General features: G+C 45.3%; 1 protein-coding gene across 1 annotated transcript in view; it reads right to left on the bottom strand.

The window, feature by feature from the left end:
• The window catches only part of CPD (carboxypeptidase D), a 575,290-nt gene that overhangs the window by 426,917 nt on the left and 126,905 nt on the right, over positions 1–21,468 (bottom strand). The window contains exon 3 of the mRNA XM_069226269.1: positions 17,829–17,971. Within this exon, the coding sequence (XP_069082370.1) occupies positions 17,829–17,971 (143 nt within the window). The remainder of the gene's footprint in view (positions 1–17,828; positions 17,972–21,468) is intronic.

The following is a 21,468-nucleotide window of genomic DNA, read 5'->3' as shown; positions in this document are numbered from 1 at the left end:
CTGGGTGGACTGCAATGTCAGATTTTCGAAAGTAATATACCGTTACGTCTGCTGGACTCCTCTGGTTGCGGGGATATATAGGGCTTGTAGGTTCATCAAGAACCCTAGGTACCCAGAGCCAATAAATGAGCTGCACCCTGCTGTGCGTTTTCATTTTATACTGGGTATACAGCAATTCATTTGCTGAAATATAAAGAGTGAAAAATAGCTATCAAGAAAACCTTTGTATTTCCAAAATGGGCACAAAATAAGGTGTTGAGGAGCAGTGGTTATTTGCACATCTCTGAATTCCGGGGTGACCATACTAGCATGTGAATTACAGGGCATTTCTCAAATAGATGTCTTTTTTACACACACTCTTATATTTGGAAGGAAAAAACATAGAAAAAGACAAGGGGCAATAACACTTGTTTTGCTAATCTATGTTCCCCCAAGTCTCCCGATAAAAATGATACCTCACTTGTGTAGGTAGGCCTAGCGCCCGCGACAGGAAATGCCCCAAAACGCAACGTGGACACATCACATTTTTTTAAAGAAAACAGAGGTGTTTTTTGCAAAGTGCCTACCTGTAGATTTTGGCCTCTAGCTCAGCCGGCACCTAGGGAAACCTACCAAACCTGTGTATTTTTGAAAACTAGAGACCTAGGGGAATCCAAGATGGGGTGACTTATGGGGCTCTGACCAGGTTCTGTTACCCAGAATCCTTTGCAAACATCAAAATGTGGCCCAAAAAACACTTTCCTCTCGTTTCGATGACAGAAAGTTCTGGAATCTGAGAGGAGCCACAAATTTCCTTCCACCCAGCGTTCCCCCAAGTCTACCGGTAAATATGATTCCTCACTTGTGTGGGTAGGCCTAGCGCCCGCGACAGGAAATGGCCCAAAACACAACGTGGACACATCACAATTTTTCATAGAAAACAGTGCCTACCTGTGGATTTTGGCCTCTAGCTCAGCCGGCACCTGGGGAAACCTAGCAAACCAGCGCATTTTTGAAAACTAGAAACCCAGGGGAATCCAAGATGGGGTGACTTGTGGGGCTCTGACCAGGTTCTGTTACCAAGAGTCCTTTGCAAACATCAAAATTTGGCCCCAAAACACTTTTTCCTCTCATTTCGGTGACAAAGTTCTGGAATCTGAGAGGAGCCACAAATTTCCTTTCACCCAGCGTTCCCCCAAGTCACTCGATAAAAATGGTACCTCACTTGTGTGGATAGGCCTAGCGCCCACGAAAGGAAGTGGCCCAAAACACAACGTGGACACATCACATTTTTTCACAGAAAACAGAGATTTTTTTTGCAAAGTGCCTACCTGTGGATTTTGGCCTCTAGGTCAGCCGGCCCCAGGGGGGGGGGGGGGGCAGAAATGGCCTAAAATAAATTTGTCCCCCCCCCCAAACCCCTGCCCGGGAGCGACCCTTGCATATGGGGTCGCTCCCCCTGCGTGACATTGGCACCAAAAATAAAATCCCCGGTGCCTAGTGGTTTCTGCCCCCTTGGGGGCAGATTGACCTAAAATCGGCCAATCTGCCACCAAGGGGGGCAGAAATGGTCTAAATACAAAGCATTTCTCTTTCGATCACGCTTCCAGCGCGATAGGGGAGGCTCTGTGATTGTCAGCGCGCTGACGTCACGGGGGGGTGGAAGGGGAAGGGCTTCCCCTGCCTTGGGGAGGGGGGGGTGCTAGCGCTCCCCCTTAGTTCTCGTGCCTTGGACAAGGTCACCTCGTCCAAGGCACTCAAGAGGTTAAAATGGTTCCTGCTGATTTTACTGCATTCTGTGATCTTATTTTGGCAGCAAGAACTTCAGGAGTCAAGTCAGCTGAGAACACCATAAGTAGCTCATTCTTTCTGTGAGACCGACAAGAACGAATTCGGTCATTGTACAGTCTCAAAAGAAATATCTTAATTTTATTATTATGGCTCAATACAGTTTCATCAATGTTATTATTTCTCTGATTTCACCGCATGTGAACCCGTAGCCAGCATTAAAGAGTTGCTTTAAAATCTCATTTGCTTTTTCAAAGAGAGCAAACTTAACTGAAGGCTGGCAGTCACATAGACGCTGGGAGCTTATTGTGCATTCATATTTTCAAATGCATGCACATATGCAGTTCGGGTGGGCATACAAATCCGCTGCAAATACATTCACCTTGATGTTTAGATCAGCTACTCTGCTGAAAACTTAATCTTGGAACAAACTAGCTGCAGATAAAAACATGTTTGCTCTTTGAGGCTTACATACTCTGTACTTTGTTCTTTTATCATTCCCTTTGGCCCTTGTTCTGGCCGACCCACAGATAACACACTGAAGATCCTCTGCTTTCTGATCAGATGTGGGAGGTGGACGAGGGGTAGTCCTCAATCTTCTAAGTGGATGAGCATTGGGTTTGGTTGTCGTCACTTTCTCAAAAGACTCGGATCCTTGTGATTCACTGGTTTCTGCTATTGTTTAACACATTTTTTTCTAGTTTTTTTTTCCCCCATGTATACGATTTGTAGTACTTGTTGATACAATGGTAAAATATTTTATCTTCTTCACCCATTAGTTTCAATCTTTTGCAAACTTCGTCTTGATTTATTTCTGCAGCTTCTCAAACTCCTCTGTCCGGCAGCAGTTGATGTTTGCGTTCTTTTGGATTAGTTTGGCATATGACATTTTTCTTTGTTGGAGTCCTCAGATTTTGTAGTTAGCAACAAACACCCTGTCAAAAAAAAAAAAAAAAAAAGAACCTCTGCTACCACATGCTTCGCTCATCTTTATGAATTTAAAACAACGGAAAACCTGAAACAAAAACAATATTAAAATAAATTACCAATATAATGGCTAAAACACATCACTGTAGAACCACCATTTTGGAAAATGGCTGAAGGGTTGCTTTGAGGAGTTATTTTCTGTCTCTATAAGACTACTTGACCCCCAAAACCTATGATTTGACATTAAAATGATATAGATAGGACTCATGCTTCCTGAAATATTACATCATCACTGCAACATATCCGCCATTTTTTTTAAATGTTGGCTTGAAAACCATCGGCCTGGGTTAGCAATGTCTACCCAAGCTAAATTACCTCTCTAATGATACAAAAACACAATTAAAAATGAAAATCTCTGGACAACAATTTTTTATGGAGGTATATCAAGGGCCAAGGACTATTATGAACACAAAAAGTAATCACTTGTTGAGAGATAAAAAAAAAAATAATAAGGATGCTCGGATCAATCAGACGCCACAGGTTAATTCACACCCCAGAATAAACAGGAATATTGTGTACCCTAGTGCACGTGAACTGCATAGAAAATGCCCCCCACCCCCCTCCTTTCCTGCAACAATTTGGTGTCATCTTTCACTCCTTTACCTGTAACTGAGATAAACGAGAAATATATGCTGTGTTTAATTCTGCGTGACCTACTTAAAGTAATCTGATATGGTCAGATTCTGTGTTCTCTTGACGCGGAAACAGAAGCAAAACTAGAGCTGTAGAGGCAGAAGGGAGGAGGATGAGGATAGAGAAAAAGGCAGTCGCAGTGGATAATTCCTTGCATACCCAGGATAGTTTTAGAACTGGTATGACCACTGGAAAATTGCATTAAAACACAATGCTATAGGGATACAAAATGCTTTTAGGGTCACTCGTATATCTGCAACTGGAAGAAGCAGAGAGACATGTTCATCCACAAATTCTGTATATCAAAAGGGGTTCTAAAGTATTTTTGCAACTAGTGTGGTGCCAGGTACAAGTGCATTCTGTGAGGGTTTAGCACTGTACAGAGCTCCATGTACCCACATCTAGAGTCACTCTCCATAAATACCCATCTCCGAGGGCAGTTGTGGCCCTAGCATTGCACCAACATCAGGCTGGCCTCAAGTTAAGCTGTCATCGTCCATCTGCAACCCTGACCTTGGACCACTGTCTGCATAAGAGCAGACAAATTGCTCAAGAAGCTCCACTGGATCCATCCATCTGGCATGTGCCTCTGGAATGTAGTTTGGTCCTATGGGCAGGACTGCACTCTAGGTCTGTGGGTCACCAAGTAGTGGAGAACTTACCACATGTGCTCAGCAGCAGTAGAAGCCTCTGGGTGGACAACATGCAACACAGAGGCGCTGGAAGACTGCAACACTTGGACAAAGACACTTGCACAGTGAACAGCACAACATCACTAAAGAATGATGATATTTACATACTTTTCAAATCAGGTCAACTGTGCGTGGCAGGCATGTACAGATCAGGAAGAACAGTAACACTGGGACAAGATACACTGAACAAAGAGGTGCAGTGTGGCAAGTAGTAGCACTGGAACCCAGATAGGTGGATATCTACAGAGGCTAGGCATGGACAATGGGATAAAGGGGCTCATTGCCTGCAGTGGACAAAAGTGACTGCATGCCTTCAAAGATAGACTGAAACATGAACAAAATTAAGGAAAGAGTGGAACATGGATAAGTACACTGACACCGTAATAAATAAACAGAACTTAAATATATCAGAGAGATGGGCTCTCAACAACCCTCTGAAGCAGAAAATAAACACAAAGTAACTCAGCCATGCACATTGAGAGAGGGAGACTGAAGCACCACCTGGAACAAAGACCCAGTCTTGTACAGGCAAATAATCTATGAATCACAATCAGACATAAAAAAGGACCACATTAACTCAACCTTGGAGACAGAGCACAAGCTTCAAATGAAGGCAATGCACCAGTCATAAAATATGCTCAGTTTCTTAATTTATAGAGAAATTCGTATGAATCCAACTCAGACCTTCTCAATATAGGAACTAAATAGGAAACTGCAATAGCTAGACGAATTGATTTGGTGGCAAACACTGACTGAATCACATCTGGTAAGTATACACTACTACACCAAAGGAAAAAAATAAACAGGACAACAAACACTCCAAAACCAAAATCATAAAAGACACACTCACAAGGACAGTTCACATTATTAGAGGGAAACACCTACCCAACTTGCTAGCTAGAACAGGGAAACTCACAGGGACATGAAGACGCTAGAAAAGGGCAAACTGTGGCAGGGAAATACTAGAAGGGCAAATGGTTAGTGACAGGACAATTCACACTGGACCAGACATTTGGACAAGTGGGCCACAAATAGGAAATTACAAGGGCATGGTTCTCAGCATGCACACCAGTGGAGAAGAGGATGCAGAACTACTTTTGGGATAGCTATGTGTGTCCTCTACCTGCTATCAGGGTTTAGGAACTGGCAATGCATTCCATCCATAATACCACCTACATTTAGCACTATCTCCACATTACCAACTATATGCACCAACCCAAAAGCATCAGCAAATCCCAGACCCTAGAAGACCCATTGTCAACTGACTATGACAAGAGCACCACAAAGCACTCACATCCAAAAAGAGAAGCAGTTTGGTAGAAATGGAAATATCCATGACAGAACAGAAACCTGCAGATAGGAATGATGGAAAATAGGAATGAGAAAGGTGTAGCTTGTTTAAAACAGTCATGAATAGAAAGAACCAATATGAGACTATGAATGTATTTGTATGTGAATATACACCACAGACCTAGCTAAGAGCAGCACAGTACTGTAAAAGGTGAAGGAGGGCTGCTTTCAATATTCAGGAGTGTTAGGAGGTAAAGTCATATGTATTGAGATGGAATACTCATTGAAAAGGTGAGGCTTTAGGTCTGTCCTGAATTGGAGGATGCTTAAGGAGGTTCTGATGTTTACTGGTATGTTAAAATACTGAGAGCATAGACCGAAGCCATGTTTTCTATTATTTTTTCTTTTTAGTGGTCTTTGACTCCAATCTGGTTATGTCTTGGCGGCAAATGAGCCTTAAGAGAAGGATATCTTTTCAGCAACGTAGGGTGACATGCCTGTTCTGGGGGCCTTCTAGGAGAAACAGGTATAAAGATAATGTATGCATCGAAACCAAGATTAAGAACATGCAGACACTGTTTGTGGTCGGAAGTCATGACTTGCCCAACAATCGCAGCACTGCACAAAGGAACATCTTTATGACCGGGCTTACTAAATAGCAAACGTGCAAACTACATGTAAAGCATTACATACCAGAAATGTAGGCCGTGCTTTGCAAGCAGTATGCACATTTGCTATTTAGTAAGCCTGGTCATAAAGATGTCCCTCTGTGCAGTGCTACGATTGTGAGGCATAACTTATAGTTTGACAAGTATCTCCCTGCAAGGGTCAACAGCCAATACATTTTTCTTTACAAGGTTTCAAAGACTGATTACCTCGTCAATTGGACCACTGTCCCATCATTAATGTGCTCTTTAGTTATAAATGTACAATCTTGTGTTGTCGCTTCATGCTTCATCACTACATTTAATGGACAGCAACTATTCATAGCCTGGGATTTTTTTTAATGTACATTTCAAACTGTTTCTATCAGTACGTCATTAATTCCCTAGTTATTTTTCTGACATTTCTGCAGGTTTAGAGTGATTTGAAGTGCAGATAAGCAACGTGAAGGTACTCTGTGTGTGGCTGTGCGAAACACCCAAGTAAAATTAAACAGACTACAAGGTTTCGGTCAAAATTTACATTTTCTGCCAGAAGACCCATTACTTACCATTAGAAGAGTATCTGGGAATTAAATATTTGAATGATTTAAGTGACATGGGAGAGGTGTGGGGGAACTGAACGGAATTCTATTTACAAGGTGCAGATATTACAGATTTAATCATTATCATGGTGTTTATGTATTTCTAGAGCACAAGGTCACTAGAGGCATCATTGCACTAAGCAAACTATGTCACTCTACATGTCAGGCTAGAACACTAAATAGAAGAGGACAAAACACAGAAAGAAAAAACAACACAAGAGGAGAGTTTTAGTCAATGTGTAAAAGTGCAGGAGGAGAACATCCCAGAGTAGAATACCCATTTCTCTGGATTCCTGCCCCCAAAAGAGAGCCTTTCCTGAACTGAGGAATCTTCACAATGAACAAGTTACTTACCTTCAGCAACGCTTTTTCTGGTGGATACAGTTTCTACCTGTGGACTCCTCACCTGTTGAATACTCTCACTGCACCAGAATTAGACTGATTTTTTTTATCTTTCTAGCTCTCCACGTCAAAGAAGACGTCACAATGGAATGGCTCTGCACGCAACTCCGTCTGATGTCAGAGCCACAGGAAGTCCTCGCTGTGAGAAAGCAGCCTCTTTCTAGCATGGTTAACCCCCCCCCCACACACACACACTTTTGACCTGCATGTGTGTGTCAGTGTGTTTTTACTGTGTCACTGGGATCCTGCTAGCCAGGGCCCAGTGCTCATAGCTTGTGGCCTAATGTGTGTGTTGTCAGTAGTGCTCACCTGTGTCACTGAGGGTCTGCTAACCAGAACCTCAGTGCTTTTGCTCTCTCTGCTTCCAAATTAGTCACTATGGTTTAGTGACTTCATTTACCAATTCCAAATGGCACACTGGACACCCCCCCCCCCCCCTTTATAAATCCCTAATATATGGTACCTACGTACCCAGAACACTGGGGTTCCAGGAAATCCTTATGGGCTGCAGCATATCTTTAGCCACCCATAAGGAGCTCAAACAAACCCTTTCACAGGACTGCCACTGCAGCCTGCATGGAATAGTGCACACACTATTTCACAGCCATGTTCACTGCACTTAAGTAACTTATAAGTCACCTATATGTCTAACCTCATTTACTGAAGGCTAGGTGCATGGTTACTAAGTGTGAAGGCACCCTTGCACTACCAAAGGTGCCCCCACGCAGTCCAGGGCCAATTCCACAGACTGAGTGCAGGGACGCCATTACACGTGTGCACTACATATAGGTAAACACCTATATGTAGTTTCACAATGGTAACTCCTAATATGGCCATGTAAGGTGTCTAAGATCATGGAACTGTCCCCCAATTCCAAATCTGGAATTAGGGAGCCAATTCCATGCATCCTGGGGGCTACACCATGGACCAGGCTTGCCCTGCAGCTGCAGCTGGTGCCACCTGACAGACCGGGTTCTGCCCTCCTGGGGTCCGAGCAGCTCATACTGCAGAACAAAGCACTTCCTTTGAGAGGATGGTGTTACACCCTCTCCCTTTGGAAATAGGTGTTACACCCTTGGCAGGGGTAGCCTCCCCCAGCCTCTGGAAATGCTTTGAAGGGCACAGATGGTGCCCTCCTTGCATTAGCCAGGCTACACCGGTTCAGGGACCCCCAGTCCCTGCGCTGGGGCGAAACTAGACAAAGGGAAGGGGAGTGACCACTTCCCTGTCCATCACCAGCCCAGGGGTGGTGCCCAGAGCTCCTCCAGTGTGTCCCAGACTTCAGCCATCTTGTTTTCCAAGGTGTGGGGACACTTTGTGGGCCTGAGTGGCCAGTGCCAGCAGGTGACGTCAGAGACCCCTCCTGATAGGTCCATACCTGATAAGGTAGCCAATCCCCCTCGTAGGGCTATTTAGGGTCTCTCCTCTGGGTTTCTCTTCAGATTCTGCATGCAGGTTTCCATCAGGAATCCTCTGCAACAACTACTTCATCCTCTGGCCTCAGATCGACTGCAGACTGCTCCAGGAACCGCTGTAACTGCAACAAAGTATTCAGAAGGGCTACTTTTCCCAGCAACTTCAGCTCCAGCCAGCAACTGCAACAGTATCCACGGTGTGCACGCTCTGGGGACTCCCGGTCTTCACCCTGCACCAGAAGGACAGGAGTGACGGAGTCACTTCCCTGCTCCAGCAGACACCTAAGACAACGACCGGTTTTCTTGGACTTCTCTCCTGGCAACGAGCGTGCACCTTGGAACACAGGTGGTGGACCCCTTCAACACAGATTGTCCTAAGGTCCTGCTGTCCAAATTTGGAGGAGTTAAGAGCTTGCCTTCCCAATTTGCAACAGTACCCCTGTGCACTGCATCATCTTCACCTCCTGAGGCCTCTGTGCACTATTTGAAAGAATCCTTCGTGCACAGCCTGGCCCAGGTCCCTAGCACTCTATCCTGCTCAGCTCGCAGAGTTGTTCACCGGCGGCATGGGGCCTTCTTTTGCAGTGCTGCAACGACCGCAATTTGTATCTTCTTTGTCTCCGTGTCCTGGGACCTCCGTGGGTGCTGCCAGGTCATCTGTGGGTTCCCGCCAGTGTTGGGAGTCCCCTCTGCCTCCTCAGACCGTGTTGAGGCCCCCAGGTCCCTCCTAGGTCCAGGCAGCGCCACTTTGACACAATCCGCGACATTGCTTGAACCAAGGCTTGTTAGACGAATCCAGTGCCGAACCTCGCCTGCATCCAACATCTCCACGTGGGACAGCCATTGCATCACGCAGGAACCGCAGCCATCTTCCTTGGTGCTCTTCTGCAGTCTTCTTCCAACCGGAGACTCCTCTTTTGCACCATTTTCTAGGTTGGCAGGAGCTCCTGTCCTTCCTGGAATCTTCTGTGACTTCTGGACTTTGTCTCCTCTCTTTATAGGTCTTCAGGTCCAGGAATCCACCATTTGTTGCTTGCTGTCTTGCTTGGTTCGTGCAATAACTAATCACAACTTGTAGTACTTTACTCCTACTTTCCTGGGCTCTGGGGTGGGGGTATTTTACTCACCTTTGTGGTATTCTTACTCCCCCAGCAATTCTCTACACTACACTAGTCTAGGGGGGAATTTGTGATTTGCATTCCACTTTTAGTATATGGTTTGTGTTGCCCCTAAACCTATTTCTTCCTATTCCATTCTATGGCATTTTCTGTTTGCACTATCCTATGTCTAATTACTTATCTTATTTTGGTGTCTAGTGTATAAATTGTGTATAATACTTACCTCCAGCAGGAGTATTGCCTCTAAGATATTTTTGGCCTTTTATTACTAAATTAACAACCTTTATTTTTGGTAACACTGAGTATTGTCTTGTGTAGAAGTACTGTGGAACTATAGTAGTATTGCAGGAGCTTTGCATGTCTCCTAGTTCAGCCTAAGCTGCTCTGCTACACAGCTACCTCTATCAGCCTAAGCTGCTAGAACACTACTACATTTCACTAATAAGGGATAAATGGACCTGGTATATGGTGTAAGTACCCAAGGCACCCACTACAAACCAGGCCAGCCTCCTACACTCGCCGACATGTGGACATCACAGTTTCACTCTTTTTTTGTGCCTTCGAGGCGAACAGGTAAACACCAACTTGGCAAACACAGAATGCGAACTCAACTTAAGAATTTATATATAAATGTACATTCTTTATCTACAATTTGCAACATATACAAAATATACACACAGTTTCCTTGTTGGTATATTCAGACAGGCAACGGGGAGGCAGGTGGGTTGGTGAGGATTTCACAGGTAGGTACTGTATCCACCAGAAAAAGCGTTACCTAAGATAAGTAACTTGTTCATCTGATGGATACATCTACCTGTGGATTCCTCACTTTTTTAATAGAGTCCTAAAGCAGTCCTGCACTCAGAGGAGCGGCTGTCTGCCTATATCTAGAAATCCCGTACCATTGAAAGGGCAAAATGGCCGTCCCTCCTCACTTCTGAGTCCAAGCAGTAACATTTTGCGAAAGTGTTGAGGGAAGCACAAAATGCTGCCTTGCAGATGTCAACAACTGGCACACCGCTAGCCAAAGCCGGAGTAGTAGCCTTAGCTCTGGTCGAATGACCCTAATGCCCTCAGGAGGATGTTACTTTTCCAGCGCATAACATATTAATACAAAGAATGACACATCTTGACAACGTTCTCTTGTGGACAACTTCTCCCTTCATTTTGCCCACATAGCCAATGAAATGCTCATAGTCCATGCTAAATTCTCTTGTCCTATCCATGTAGAAGCTCAATGCTCTCTTTGGATCCAGACGATGAAGCCTTGCCTCCTCCTTAGAGGGTATGGAGGAGGGTAAAAGGACAGAAGGGTGATGGACTGCCCTAAATGTAAAGGAGTCATTACCTTCGGCAGGAAAGCGACACAGGTTCTCAAAACCATCTTGTTTAATGGAAAGTGGTAAAAAAGGGTTTTACACTCAGAGCTTGCAGCTCACTAACCCGTCTAGCCAACGGGATCGCCATAAGAAAAACAGTTTTAAATATAAGGAGCCTCGACTGGCAACTTTGTAACAGTTAAAACGCACGGTGTACCCATCAGGTACATTAAAACTAAATTTAAATTCCACTGAGGCATTATAAACAGAGTGGGAGGAAACATATTAGTGAAACCCTTAAGAAATCCTAAAACTATAGGGGACTTAAAGAGGGTTGGTCAGGTAAAGAAATAAATGCAGACAATGCACAGAGATAGTCCTTCACGTCCACAAATGCACGACCTTGCTGTGCCAAGAAAACAGCAAATTGCAAAACATTGGATAAGTGGGCCTTTAAAGCGTCCACATGTCTGTCCACGCATCATTTGACAATCTTGGCCCTTCTACCAGCACAGACAGTTTTGGTGAAGTGTCGCCTGGCTGATAAAATAACATCCACTACGGGGGGGGGAAGAAGGTGAGAGAAAAGGATTTCAGGTTGCCCCAATCAATCTCCAAGCATATAGGTGCAGGTTCTGGAGGTGGGTTGTAGAACCTGCAACAGCAAGAGGAGGTCTGCCATGCGAGTGAGACAGAGCGGAGGGCACAGTGAGAGCTGAAGGAGGTCCGTTTACCACACCCTTCTTGGCTAATATGGAGCTATCAATCTGACTTGGGCCTGGTCTTGGCGAACCTTCCTCCGAACTCGAGGAATCAATGGTATAAGGGGAAAGGCGTAAAACAGCCAGTTGATCCAGTTCAACTGAAATGCATCCCCCAGCGCCCCCTGCATCAGATACTGGAGGCTGCAGAACAACAGGCAGTGCGCATTCTTGTGAGTGGCAAACAGGTCTAGCTGAGGCATCCCCCATAACTGGAAGACATGAAGAACCACCTCCTGATGGGGTTGCCACTTGTGGTAGGCGGAAACTATCTGCATGTACGTTGAACAACCCGGCCAAATGGTTTGCTACTATGCAAATCTGATGGTCCTGAGCTCAGGACCAGAGCTGTAGAGTCTCTCTGCAGAGAAGATACAACCCTACTCCTCCCGGTTTGTTGATGTACCACATCTTGGAAATGTTGTCTGTCAAGACCTGTACCAACTGACTGCGAATGGGAGGTAGGAAGGCCTTGAGAGCCAGACGTATCTCCCATAATTCTAACAGATTAGTCTCCAGAGAAACAGATGCTTCACATCAAAGCCCCTTGATCTCCAGAACCCACAGATGAGCTCCCTATGCTAAAGTGGAGGTATCCGTTATCACTGCGGTCACCGGAGGGGGTAGGCAAAATGGTCATCCTTGAGTAAGGCTGCCATCCACAGACCACTATTGAAGATCCATTGCAGTGCTTCTGGAGATCCTTATAGACTCCTTGAGATCTCCACTGTGTTGAAACCACTGCTTCCGGAGGTACCATTGGAGGACCCTCATGTGCCAGCATGCAAGAGTGACCAACAGGTGGAGGAAATGAACAGACCAAGCAGACGTAAGACCTTTAGGACTGGAACGAGTGCTCCATTCTGAAACACTAAAATCATAGCCCAAATGTCTTGAACCCTTTGTGGAGGAGGAAAGGCACAATTTGTTGTGGTGTCCCCTACTGCCCCTATGAAAAGGATGCGCTGGGAGGGCTCCGGGTGAGATTTGGGACATTGATGGAAAACCTCAGGTTGAACAACTGGTGAGTTCTCAACAGCGATTGATGCTGCACCAACTCTGGTTGCTCGAAGCTAGATCTACAATCGTCCAGGTAAGGGAATAGTGGTATTCCCCACTGCCTGAGATGTGCAGCTACCACTGTCATAACTTTTGTGAGGACTAGAGGTGCGACCCTACTGTAATCCGGAGATTGTTTCTGTGGGACTGGTGGATGGGAATATGAAAATATGCATCCTGCAAGTCTATGGAAACCATCCAGTCTTCTTTGTCCAGCACAAGAAGCACCAGTGCTAGGGTCAGCATTTTGACTTTTCCTGTTTGAGGAACCAATTCAAAGTCCTCAGGACTAGGATCGTCCGTAAACAACCAGTAAATACCTTGAATAACAATGCTGACCCCTTTCCCTCTCTGGAACCAACTCCATTGCACCCTTCAAAAGCAGAATTTGTACCTCCTACTGAAGCAGCAGCAGCAGATGCTCTTCTGAACAAAATCTTTGCTGTAGAGGGAAGGGAGGTGGAAACTCCCAGAAGGGAGTGCCCTTTTCCTAAAATGCCCAACACCCAACTGTCCGTTGTTATGGCCTCCCACACTTGAAAGAAATTAATTACCCTACCCCCTTACAGGTAACTTGCTCGTGAACGGTAGGAGAACTAGGGTTGCTTCCCTGAAAGGTTAGCAGGAGAATGAAGTGGGTGAGGAGGAAGGCTGGTGGAGTGCACCACGTTGCTTAGGTCTCCGTAGGATCTATAGAGGGGGTTGGTAGACTGCTTTTGTTGGAAGTGCTGCCTCCCACGAAAGAAGGAGCTGAGTCCAAACCCCCGAAGGCTACGCAAAGGTCTGTAGATCGTGGAGAGTGTCTAAAGACCTAAGGACTGGGTGGTGGCCTTGCTCTCCTTAAACATCTCGAAGGCTGAATCTGCCTTGGCTCCAAACAACCTGGATCAATCACCTGGAAAATCCATTAAGACACACTGCACATCAGGAGAGAATCCCCAATCCTCTCAGCCATGCATGCCTTCTGTTGGCGACTGAAGTCCCCACGGCCCTGGTAACAGAGACTGCCATATTCAGGCCTCATTGTATAACCTGCTTTCCTGCCACCGATTGTCCTGCAAAAGTTCTAGAAAAAAAAATGGACTTGTACATCCTGCGTACGTTTGGGAATGACCTCTTTGGCCAAATCCATCAGCACATGGATGTACCTACCCAATAGGCAAGTGGCACTGACTCACTTCAATGTCATACTTCCATACAAAAAGGTCTTTTTTTCCACAGACTGCTCCATCCACTTTGACACCCTGTCAGCAGGAGTCATGGGAAAGGAACCAGGTGCAGACCTAAAAGAGCATGAAGCTTGTGCCACCATGCTTTCATGATGCTGGCTCAAACTGAGGATCCCCTGGTGCTACCCTATACCCCCTAGCAATGGAGTTAGAAACTGCAGGAGTAGAAACAGGTTTCTGCCACTGAGCTAGAACTGTCTCGGACAAAGCCTTGTTGAATGGCAGGAGGGGTTCTCATGCCGCAGAGGAAGAATAGATAACCTCTGTTAAAATGTTTGATTTTAATTCTGTAGTGGGCAGTGGTAAGGCCAGAAGTTCTGCTGCCTTCCTAGTTACCCATTGATACAAGGTAACCTCTGGAGCAAGTATGCCCTCATGGGATAATAATTCCCATTCAGGGCCTGTGTCCAGCTCACTCACCACCTTAATGCCTTCAAACACCAGGGAAGAGTTCGGAATTTCCCCTTTTTGAGGTCCTGATACTGCTGGTTCTCCAAATACTGTTGCTCCTCCAAGAGCCTCAAAGGCTTCCCTTCTGGATCTCAGCCTGGATTCCAACTGCAGTATTGAAAGAATGTGCTGGCATCGATAAATCCTGTTGCAGTGCCAGGGCCTTACTCCTGGCAGAGGTAGAATGACAACGCGGGACAAGATCTATCCGATGTCAGAATCAGCTCCATTGGTGCCGACAACTCCTCTGATGGTGTTTTTCTCTGCACCGTTACAGACCAAGAAAACGTGGCCATAGACATAAAAAAGGCAGGAAAGGAGCCTGCCTATACGGTGACAGGAAACCTCCCAGGGAGAAGGCCAATAGACCCATGGGGTCCAGAGGCACACCCAAAGGGGGGCTATAGCTCTATTTAAAAAGGCTAAACATAGCATTTAAGAAGTTTGTAGGATCCATTCCTGGGACCGGAAAGGACAGATATTCTACCTCCTGCTGCGGAGGCTGAACCTATCCTGTCGCCTGCTCTTCAACCGCCTGATGCAGTGGAGTCACAGGAGAGAACTGTGCCACAGGACTCTTGGGTGACGCTGGGATCGCCACCCAAGACTGCGCCCGTGATGCCTCACACAATTTCGGTTGTGGAGGAAATAGAGTGGGACTCACTTCCCAAGTCAAGCAGCGCTGGGACTTTGAAGCCAGAGACGAAGAACAAGGGGTGGTATCTCGGGATGAACTACGCTGTGAAATATGATGACGCTGCTTCTTTTGTGACTTCGAAGACGACTCCTTTCGAGGCCTAAATCCACAACAGCCTTGCTTCTACTTTTTAGCTTTCACCAGGAACAACTTTGCCTCCCTTTCTTTTAGTGCCTTAGGGTGCATGCTCCGACACTAAGAGCATCCCCTGACATAATAATCCAAACTTAGGCATCAGAGGCAGTTTTCGTGCGTGTTAGTGACTGACATGTGACCTTCACACTCTTGACAGAGTTTGAAGCCCGACTTCTTCGGTGGAGATATTGTCGCACAAACAAGACTTCGACAATGAAGCTCCCTCGAAACAGTGTACCCACATGGAGAAGTAGGAAACCCATTAGCATCAATGGAACGGGAAAAAAAGGGAACTGAAGTTAGGATGCCAGCGAGGACTTCTTATTTCGCCAATGACAAACGAAGTCGCATGCAGAGACGTTACATTGCGACATCCTCGTGGAGAGCTAGAAAGAACAAAATTCAGTTGAATGCTGGCGCAATGGGTGTATGCAAACCTACAGGTTTATGTATCCATCAGAAAAAGTGAGTTCTGCATCTTTGCATGCAGGCTGTGGAAGAATGAGATCAGAAAGCAAATTAGGACCAGTCCGTAAGACTGCCTGTAGCTTGAGAGAGCACTTTGTGCTGACTCTCAACAGAAAGCAAGTTGGAGACTAATGCAAAGGGAATGAAACAGTCAGGAGGATATATGATACAGACAGACCTGTCTGTGTGTGGTGTAAAATCCAAATGTACTAATGACAAACATGTGACTCCTATTCACACCTTTTTACCCATGTGCTTTTGCTATAGGTGAAAGAATTGTACATGGTAGTAGATATTCTTGCAATGTTCTGGAATGCCTGGGGTCAAATTATGTGCAGAAAGGAAGCAAGCAAACACACAAGACAAGATGAATGCACAAATGCAACAGTGATCAGAGCCTGCTTTTTGCAGGGTGAGATTTTTAGGCTACAGAATTGTTTGGGAAAGAAGACTTATTACCACAATAGATATCAAGAAAGAGATTTAGTATTAGTTGTTGTAAACTGTCAAAAGGTACTATTGAAAACCCACCAATAGAAATACTAGAGTACATAACATATGAAGAACAATCTATTGATTGGAGTGCTTGGAGGTAGGAGACATACTGTGAATGTCTGGAAGATTTCAGACCATGTCCATAAGCTGCAGCCTAACAGTGTCAAGGAACTACAGGCAGTCAAGATGTGATGATATACAGGCACTGTCTGAAATTCGTGTGTGCTACAACACTATAAAGTATGTAAACATTTCTAGCAGAATCTGGTTACTTCTAAAGCAGTCATTGCAGAAAGAGAACTAAAGCATCTGATTGCACTAGCAGACAGGTGTACAGTCAAGGAGTCAAAAGGTGAGATCCATCAGTGGCTAATTAAGGGATGAGCGAATGGCAATAGCCTGTGTTGGAAGGGTTGTGAATTGCATTTCATATGGAATGCTCCACCATACTTTTTCCGCATATGCTCAAAATGAATGAGAAGTCATTAGAGAATAGCAATCTCTCACAAGAGTCAAACAAGCCCCAGATCCTGCAATACTGCTGAAGTACCGCAGAATACCACACAATTGAATCACACCTAGACACATTCAGTTGGGGAAGAGAAAAATGCAACTTGGCCTGCTTGAGACAGATCCACAATTGGATAAAGGAAAGCTTTCTATGTATTAATGACACGACAACACAGATGTTACAACCGGGAAATTAAAAAGCTAACAAGCTAGTTCCTCATGCTCTCACATATATGAAGGAACACCACAAAGTTGAAAACCATCAGATGATAACCAGGTGACAATGTTCGATAATCCTCAATAGTGACCTAGTTCAGTTCCTCCCCACCAGTTGACTCTTTCCTTGATCTGAGAAGTGTAAAGTGGTCAGAAGATTATATACTGCCAGTTTATAAAACACAAACAAATTAATTCAAATGTTCCAGCCAATGTGAAAGTGTAAAGAAGGTGATTAAGCTCATAAGTTCCCAACTAGACCCAACATACACGTCTATGCTTAAAAGGGCACTGTTGCATTTGCAATCAGACATCGGCACCATCATTTACCTCCCCTTATTTCCTACAAAAGCAGAAGTTATTGCCTCTGAAATTCCTGGAGAAGGTGAAAATGGTGTCTGCTGTGTGGTACTGTTTCACTATAAGAAGCAACAGTTCAAGGGGAGGGGGAGGCACTTCACTGATTTCTGCCTTTTGTTCACTTTTATAAGGAGAGGGGCGTTTAAGTTTGCAAGAAGCCCTAAAGTTACAAACTAGACTCAGATAAATAAATGGCAGTTTGGGCTCACTTCCCCATAATGAACGGAGGTAAGGCTGAACCTTTAACCATACACATAGTCAAACTACATCACACTTAAATGTAAATTTACTCGGATTTTAAATTAAGGGAAACTGAACGGCAAGTATTATGTAATGGAATTGATCACAATAGGTAGGTTAATTGGTAACCGTGTCAATAGCCCTGCTAGTAGCACAGCTCATGATGTCCTGCTAAGGACAAAGAAATCTAGCTCTTCCTGGAAAAACTACTTTCCAAACCATCATGCCAACTCAAACAACGAAACAGCGCTATATTTAAGAAGTACCTTAATTTTATATAACACTAACTCAAATGTGTCATTAGAATTAGATGACTTGAGCATGCACAGTGCTGATTACCTTTTCCATGAATGTGATGAGTGACTCATAGTTATTCCTCCACTCCTGGGGAAGGTCAGAAGCTGGAGGGAACTTACAGCACGATAGTTCAAATGTGACTTCGAAGCAGTTGCCCCACAAGTAGTTGTAGTCTTGCATTCCACCTATCGGGAAGAAAATGAGAAAGATTGTGAAACCACGATCAGCTACACGATTCACTCATTTAATAACTACAGCAGAAAACTCCAAAGGGGTAATGAGGAGTGAAAGTGTGAAGCAAAAGGTAAGAAAATATCATTACATGAACCAAATATGAAACATTGATCCTCTTACTCAAACTGGCACAGCAGATTGTGCAACCCACATTTTATACAAAAGAGAATTGGTGATTGCCATTAAAGTTTAACAGAAAATTATTCCAGAAAGCAACAGGTCCTTACTCCTATTCCTAAGTTCTCTATCAAAAGCATTCTCTGAATCGATAAACAGAGTGAGACCTCTGCATGCATTCCGAATCTCTGGACCACTATTTTTCAAATAATTCACAAGCACAACAAAAATACCTATAAAAAGTACCATTTTCTATATTTTTGTTTTAAAAGAATTCAAATTAGCCAATTCAAAAGTGTACTGTATTTACCTGAAAACATCACAGAAATCATCCCTTTTTTAAAAACCCATACGCAAAGGGAACACTTATTGTCTAAAGGTGCTAAGTGGACACTGACTTTAAGAATGCTGCATTTTTTAGACTTATGCAGACTGAAAACCTTCTTTTTTTGCTTCATTAGAGGTTTTCTAACTTCTACATTTCCCTGAAGTATGTATTTAATTCGGCCATGTATTTTTTTTTTTACAGGGGTTAGTGCCCTTCGAATTGGTCTCTTTGATAAATGCTACTTGTTTGGAGAACAATCCTAAAAGTACACTCAGTGGTGGCCGCTCTGAAGTAAAATTTGGGGGCAGCACAGGGGGCAGTGCTGGGGAGAAATAGAAGAAACAATAATAAAATAGCACTTATTGGGCGGCCTCCACTTCAGTGCTCTTCTGTTCCTCTACTCCGGTCAACTACCGCCACGCCATGCACAAGTTCCCAGACTCCCTACACCAACCCAGAAGCTTCTCTCTGAATACCCATCATGAGATAAGCACCGGGATTGGTCTGAGCAGTGTGGTTTGATCCTCAGTCAGACCCTGGGAGCCTGTGTCTGTTCTCCATCCGATGTGCAGCACAGCTCGGGTGGAGAAATATAAGTGTGCATGTTGGTTTGGCTTTCCTAAGACAGCGGGCCCCAATCGACATGCACACTTGCAGCAGTTCCCATCACTCTTCCCCCGCTGCTGCCTAGTAAGATGACCCAGCCAGGCCCCACCCCACTCTAGATTCTGCTCAGAGAGGAAAATAAAATAAGCTGTTTTATTATCATTTTTTTCTCTCCATGTTTTCACTAAGAAAGCAGTGGGGAGACGCTCCTCCGCCTTACAGAGGAGACACCCCTGCAAACACTGTTAAAGAGTGGTAATCCACAAGGCAGAAGACAAGATGTGCTTGGAGATGCCATATAGTCACCTCCGAGACAAGAATGGAGTTCATCCTTCCAGGCGAAGTAGGCAGAAATAAGTTGCTGAGCCTTGCAGTACACCACCTCCATAGAGACAAGAGAGCTGTCACTCTCTGCTTCTGCCCCCGACATGACCAAATTGGACACCAACATCTGGGCCCACAAGCCATTACTAGAGTTGCTGCCGAGTTCCTGGACATTGAGGCGTTAATGTTTGAGGGTGTCAATAACCTTCTTTTCTGATATTTCTTTGGTGTCCAGGTCCCTGTTGACAGAAATAGCACCAGTGAATTAGTCAGCATTTGTATAGCGCAGCACTGTCACCCCTAGCAGTATCTGGTTGTTGTTGGTGGTGCGACGTCTGTTGAAAAGCCAGGTCTTGAGTTTCTTTATGAAGCCTGCCAGGGAGGGTGCCATTCGAAGATGGAGGGACAGGTCGTTCCAGATATTGGCGGTGATGTAGGAGAAGGAACGGCCTCTACTGCGGTTGTACCTGATGAAAAAGGGGGGGGGGGGGGGGGGGAGAGGAGGGTACGAACCGGCTAGTGAGGAGGAACGCAGGTGTCTTGTGAGTAGATGGAAGTTCAGTCGGTGGTTTATGTAGGCGGTCCTAGATCGCGTAAGGCTTTGTAGGTGTGGGTGAAAATCTTGAACTGGCATCGCTACTGGATAGAAAGCCAGTGGAGGTTTCTGAATGGGGAAAGATGTGGGTCCTTTTGAGGCGGTCAAGAATAAGTCTGGCTGCAGCATTCTGTTTGGTCTGGAGTCTTCTGAAGCTGGCGGAGGGTGAGATAGATGCCGGCATAGAGGGTGCACAGGGTGTTGCCGTAGCCAAGAGGACTGGTGATGAGGGCCTGGGTGATGGTCTTTCTGTTGTTCACTGGGATCTATTTGAAGACACTGCAGAGCGTGCAAAGGGTGTGGAAGCAGGAGGTGGCAACTCAGTTGGCTTCTTTCATGGTCAGTTCGCTGTCAAGGATGATGCCTAGATTATGTGTGTGGGTTTGTGTTCTGCTGGCCACCAGCTGTGGTCCCATATGGAGGTGTTCATCCCAAAGATCAGTACTTCTGTCTTGTCAGAGTTGAGTTTAAGGCAGTTGGCTCTAATACAGTTGGCTACATTGGTCATAGCATTGCAGAAGTTAGTTCTGCTGGTGGAGGGGTCGTCTGTGTAGGAAATTATGTTGAGGCCATGTGATCTTACGATGTCTGCGAGGGGTCGGGTGGGGGTCATGAAGGTGATGAACAAAACCGGGTCTGATAAAAGAGTCTTTGAATACGCAACATGTGTTGTCTTTGGCTTTGGAGGTGAAGGTTTGGCAGTCCGATAACTTGAGTGCATCCTGTACAGAAAGAGGCGATCCATTTGAGGGCAAATGGCTGTATTCCATTGTTATAATGTCTCATGATGAGTGTGTGGTGGGATACGGTGTCAAACGCAGCAGAGAGGTCAAGGAGGATCAGGCTCACAGCCTCTCCCCAGTTGAAAAGTATTCCGATATCATCTGTGGCAGCGATCAGCACTGTCTCAGTGCTGTTGTTGGCAGAGTCCAGATTGGGAGGTGTCAAGTAGGAGGCTGTGTTCCAGGTATTTGGTGAGCTGTAGGTTGATGGCCTCCTCAAGTACTTTGGCAGGGTAGGGGAGCAAGGAGATCAGTTCATCATTTTTTTTTAGTTCACTGGTGTCGGTGGAGGGTTTCTTTAGGAGCAGTCTGACCTCTGCCCGTTTCCATTTGTCCGGGAAGGCTCCCGTGATGATGGAGGTGTTGATGATTCGGGCGAGTTCCGTGCGGATGTGGTTGTATCAGAGGTTGAAAAAACACTGGGGGCAGGGGACGGTGGATGCCCCAGAGTGGAAGAATGACATATTGGCCTTGGTGATCTGAGTGGTGAGCTGAGCCCAGGTGGGGATCATTTGGTTGGTGTGCACTGGTTGGTCGAGGTATTAGAGGTTGGGAGTGGTTTTGGGTGTCGAAGTAAGTGGTGGTACATCGTAATGTATAAGAGCTTATCTTGGTAGTTCTGACCCCCAAGAGACCTCTCACTGACCTCTACTGGCGACCCATTCTTTATGTACCTCATTCTCCAGAGCATTAACT

This window comes from Pleurodeles waltl, chromosome 3_1, assembly GCF_031143425.1.
Source record: "Pleurodeles waltl isolate 20211129_DDA chromosome 3_1, aPleWal1.hap1.20221129, whole genome shotgun sequence".
In the NCBI taxonomy this organism is placed as follows: Eukaryota; Metazoa; Chordata; class Amphibia; order Caudata; family Salamandridae; genus Pleurodeles; species Pleurodeles waltl.
Note: the sequence above shows the minus strand (reverse complement) of the source record. Positions and strands in the feature narration are given on the sequence as shown.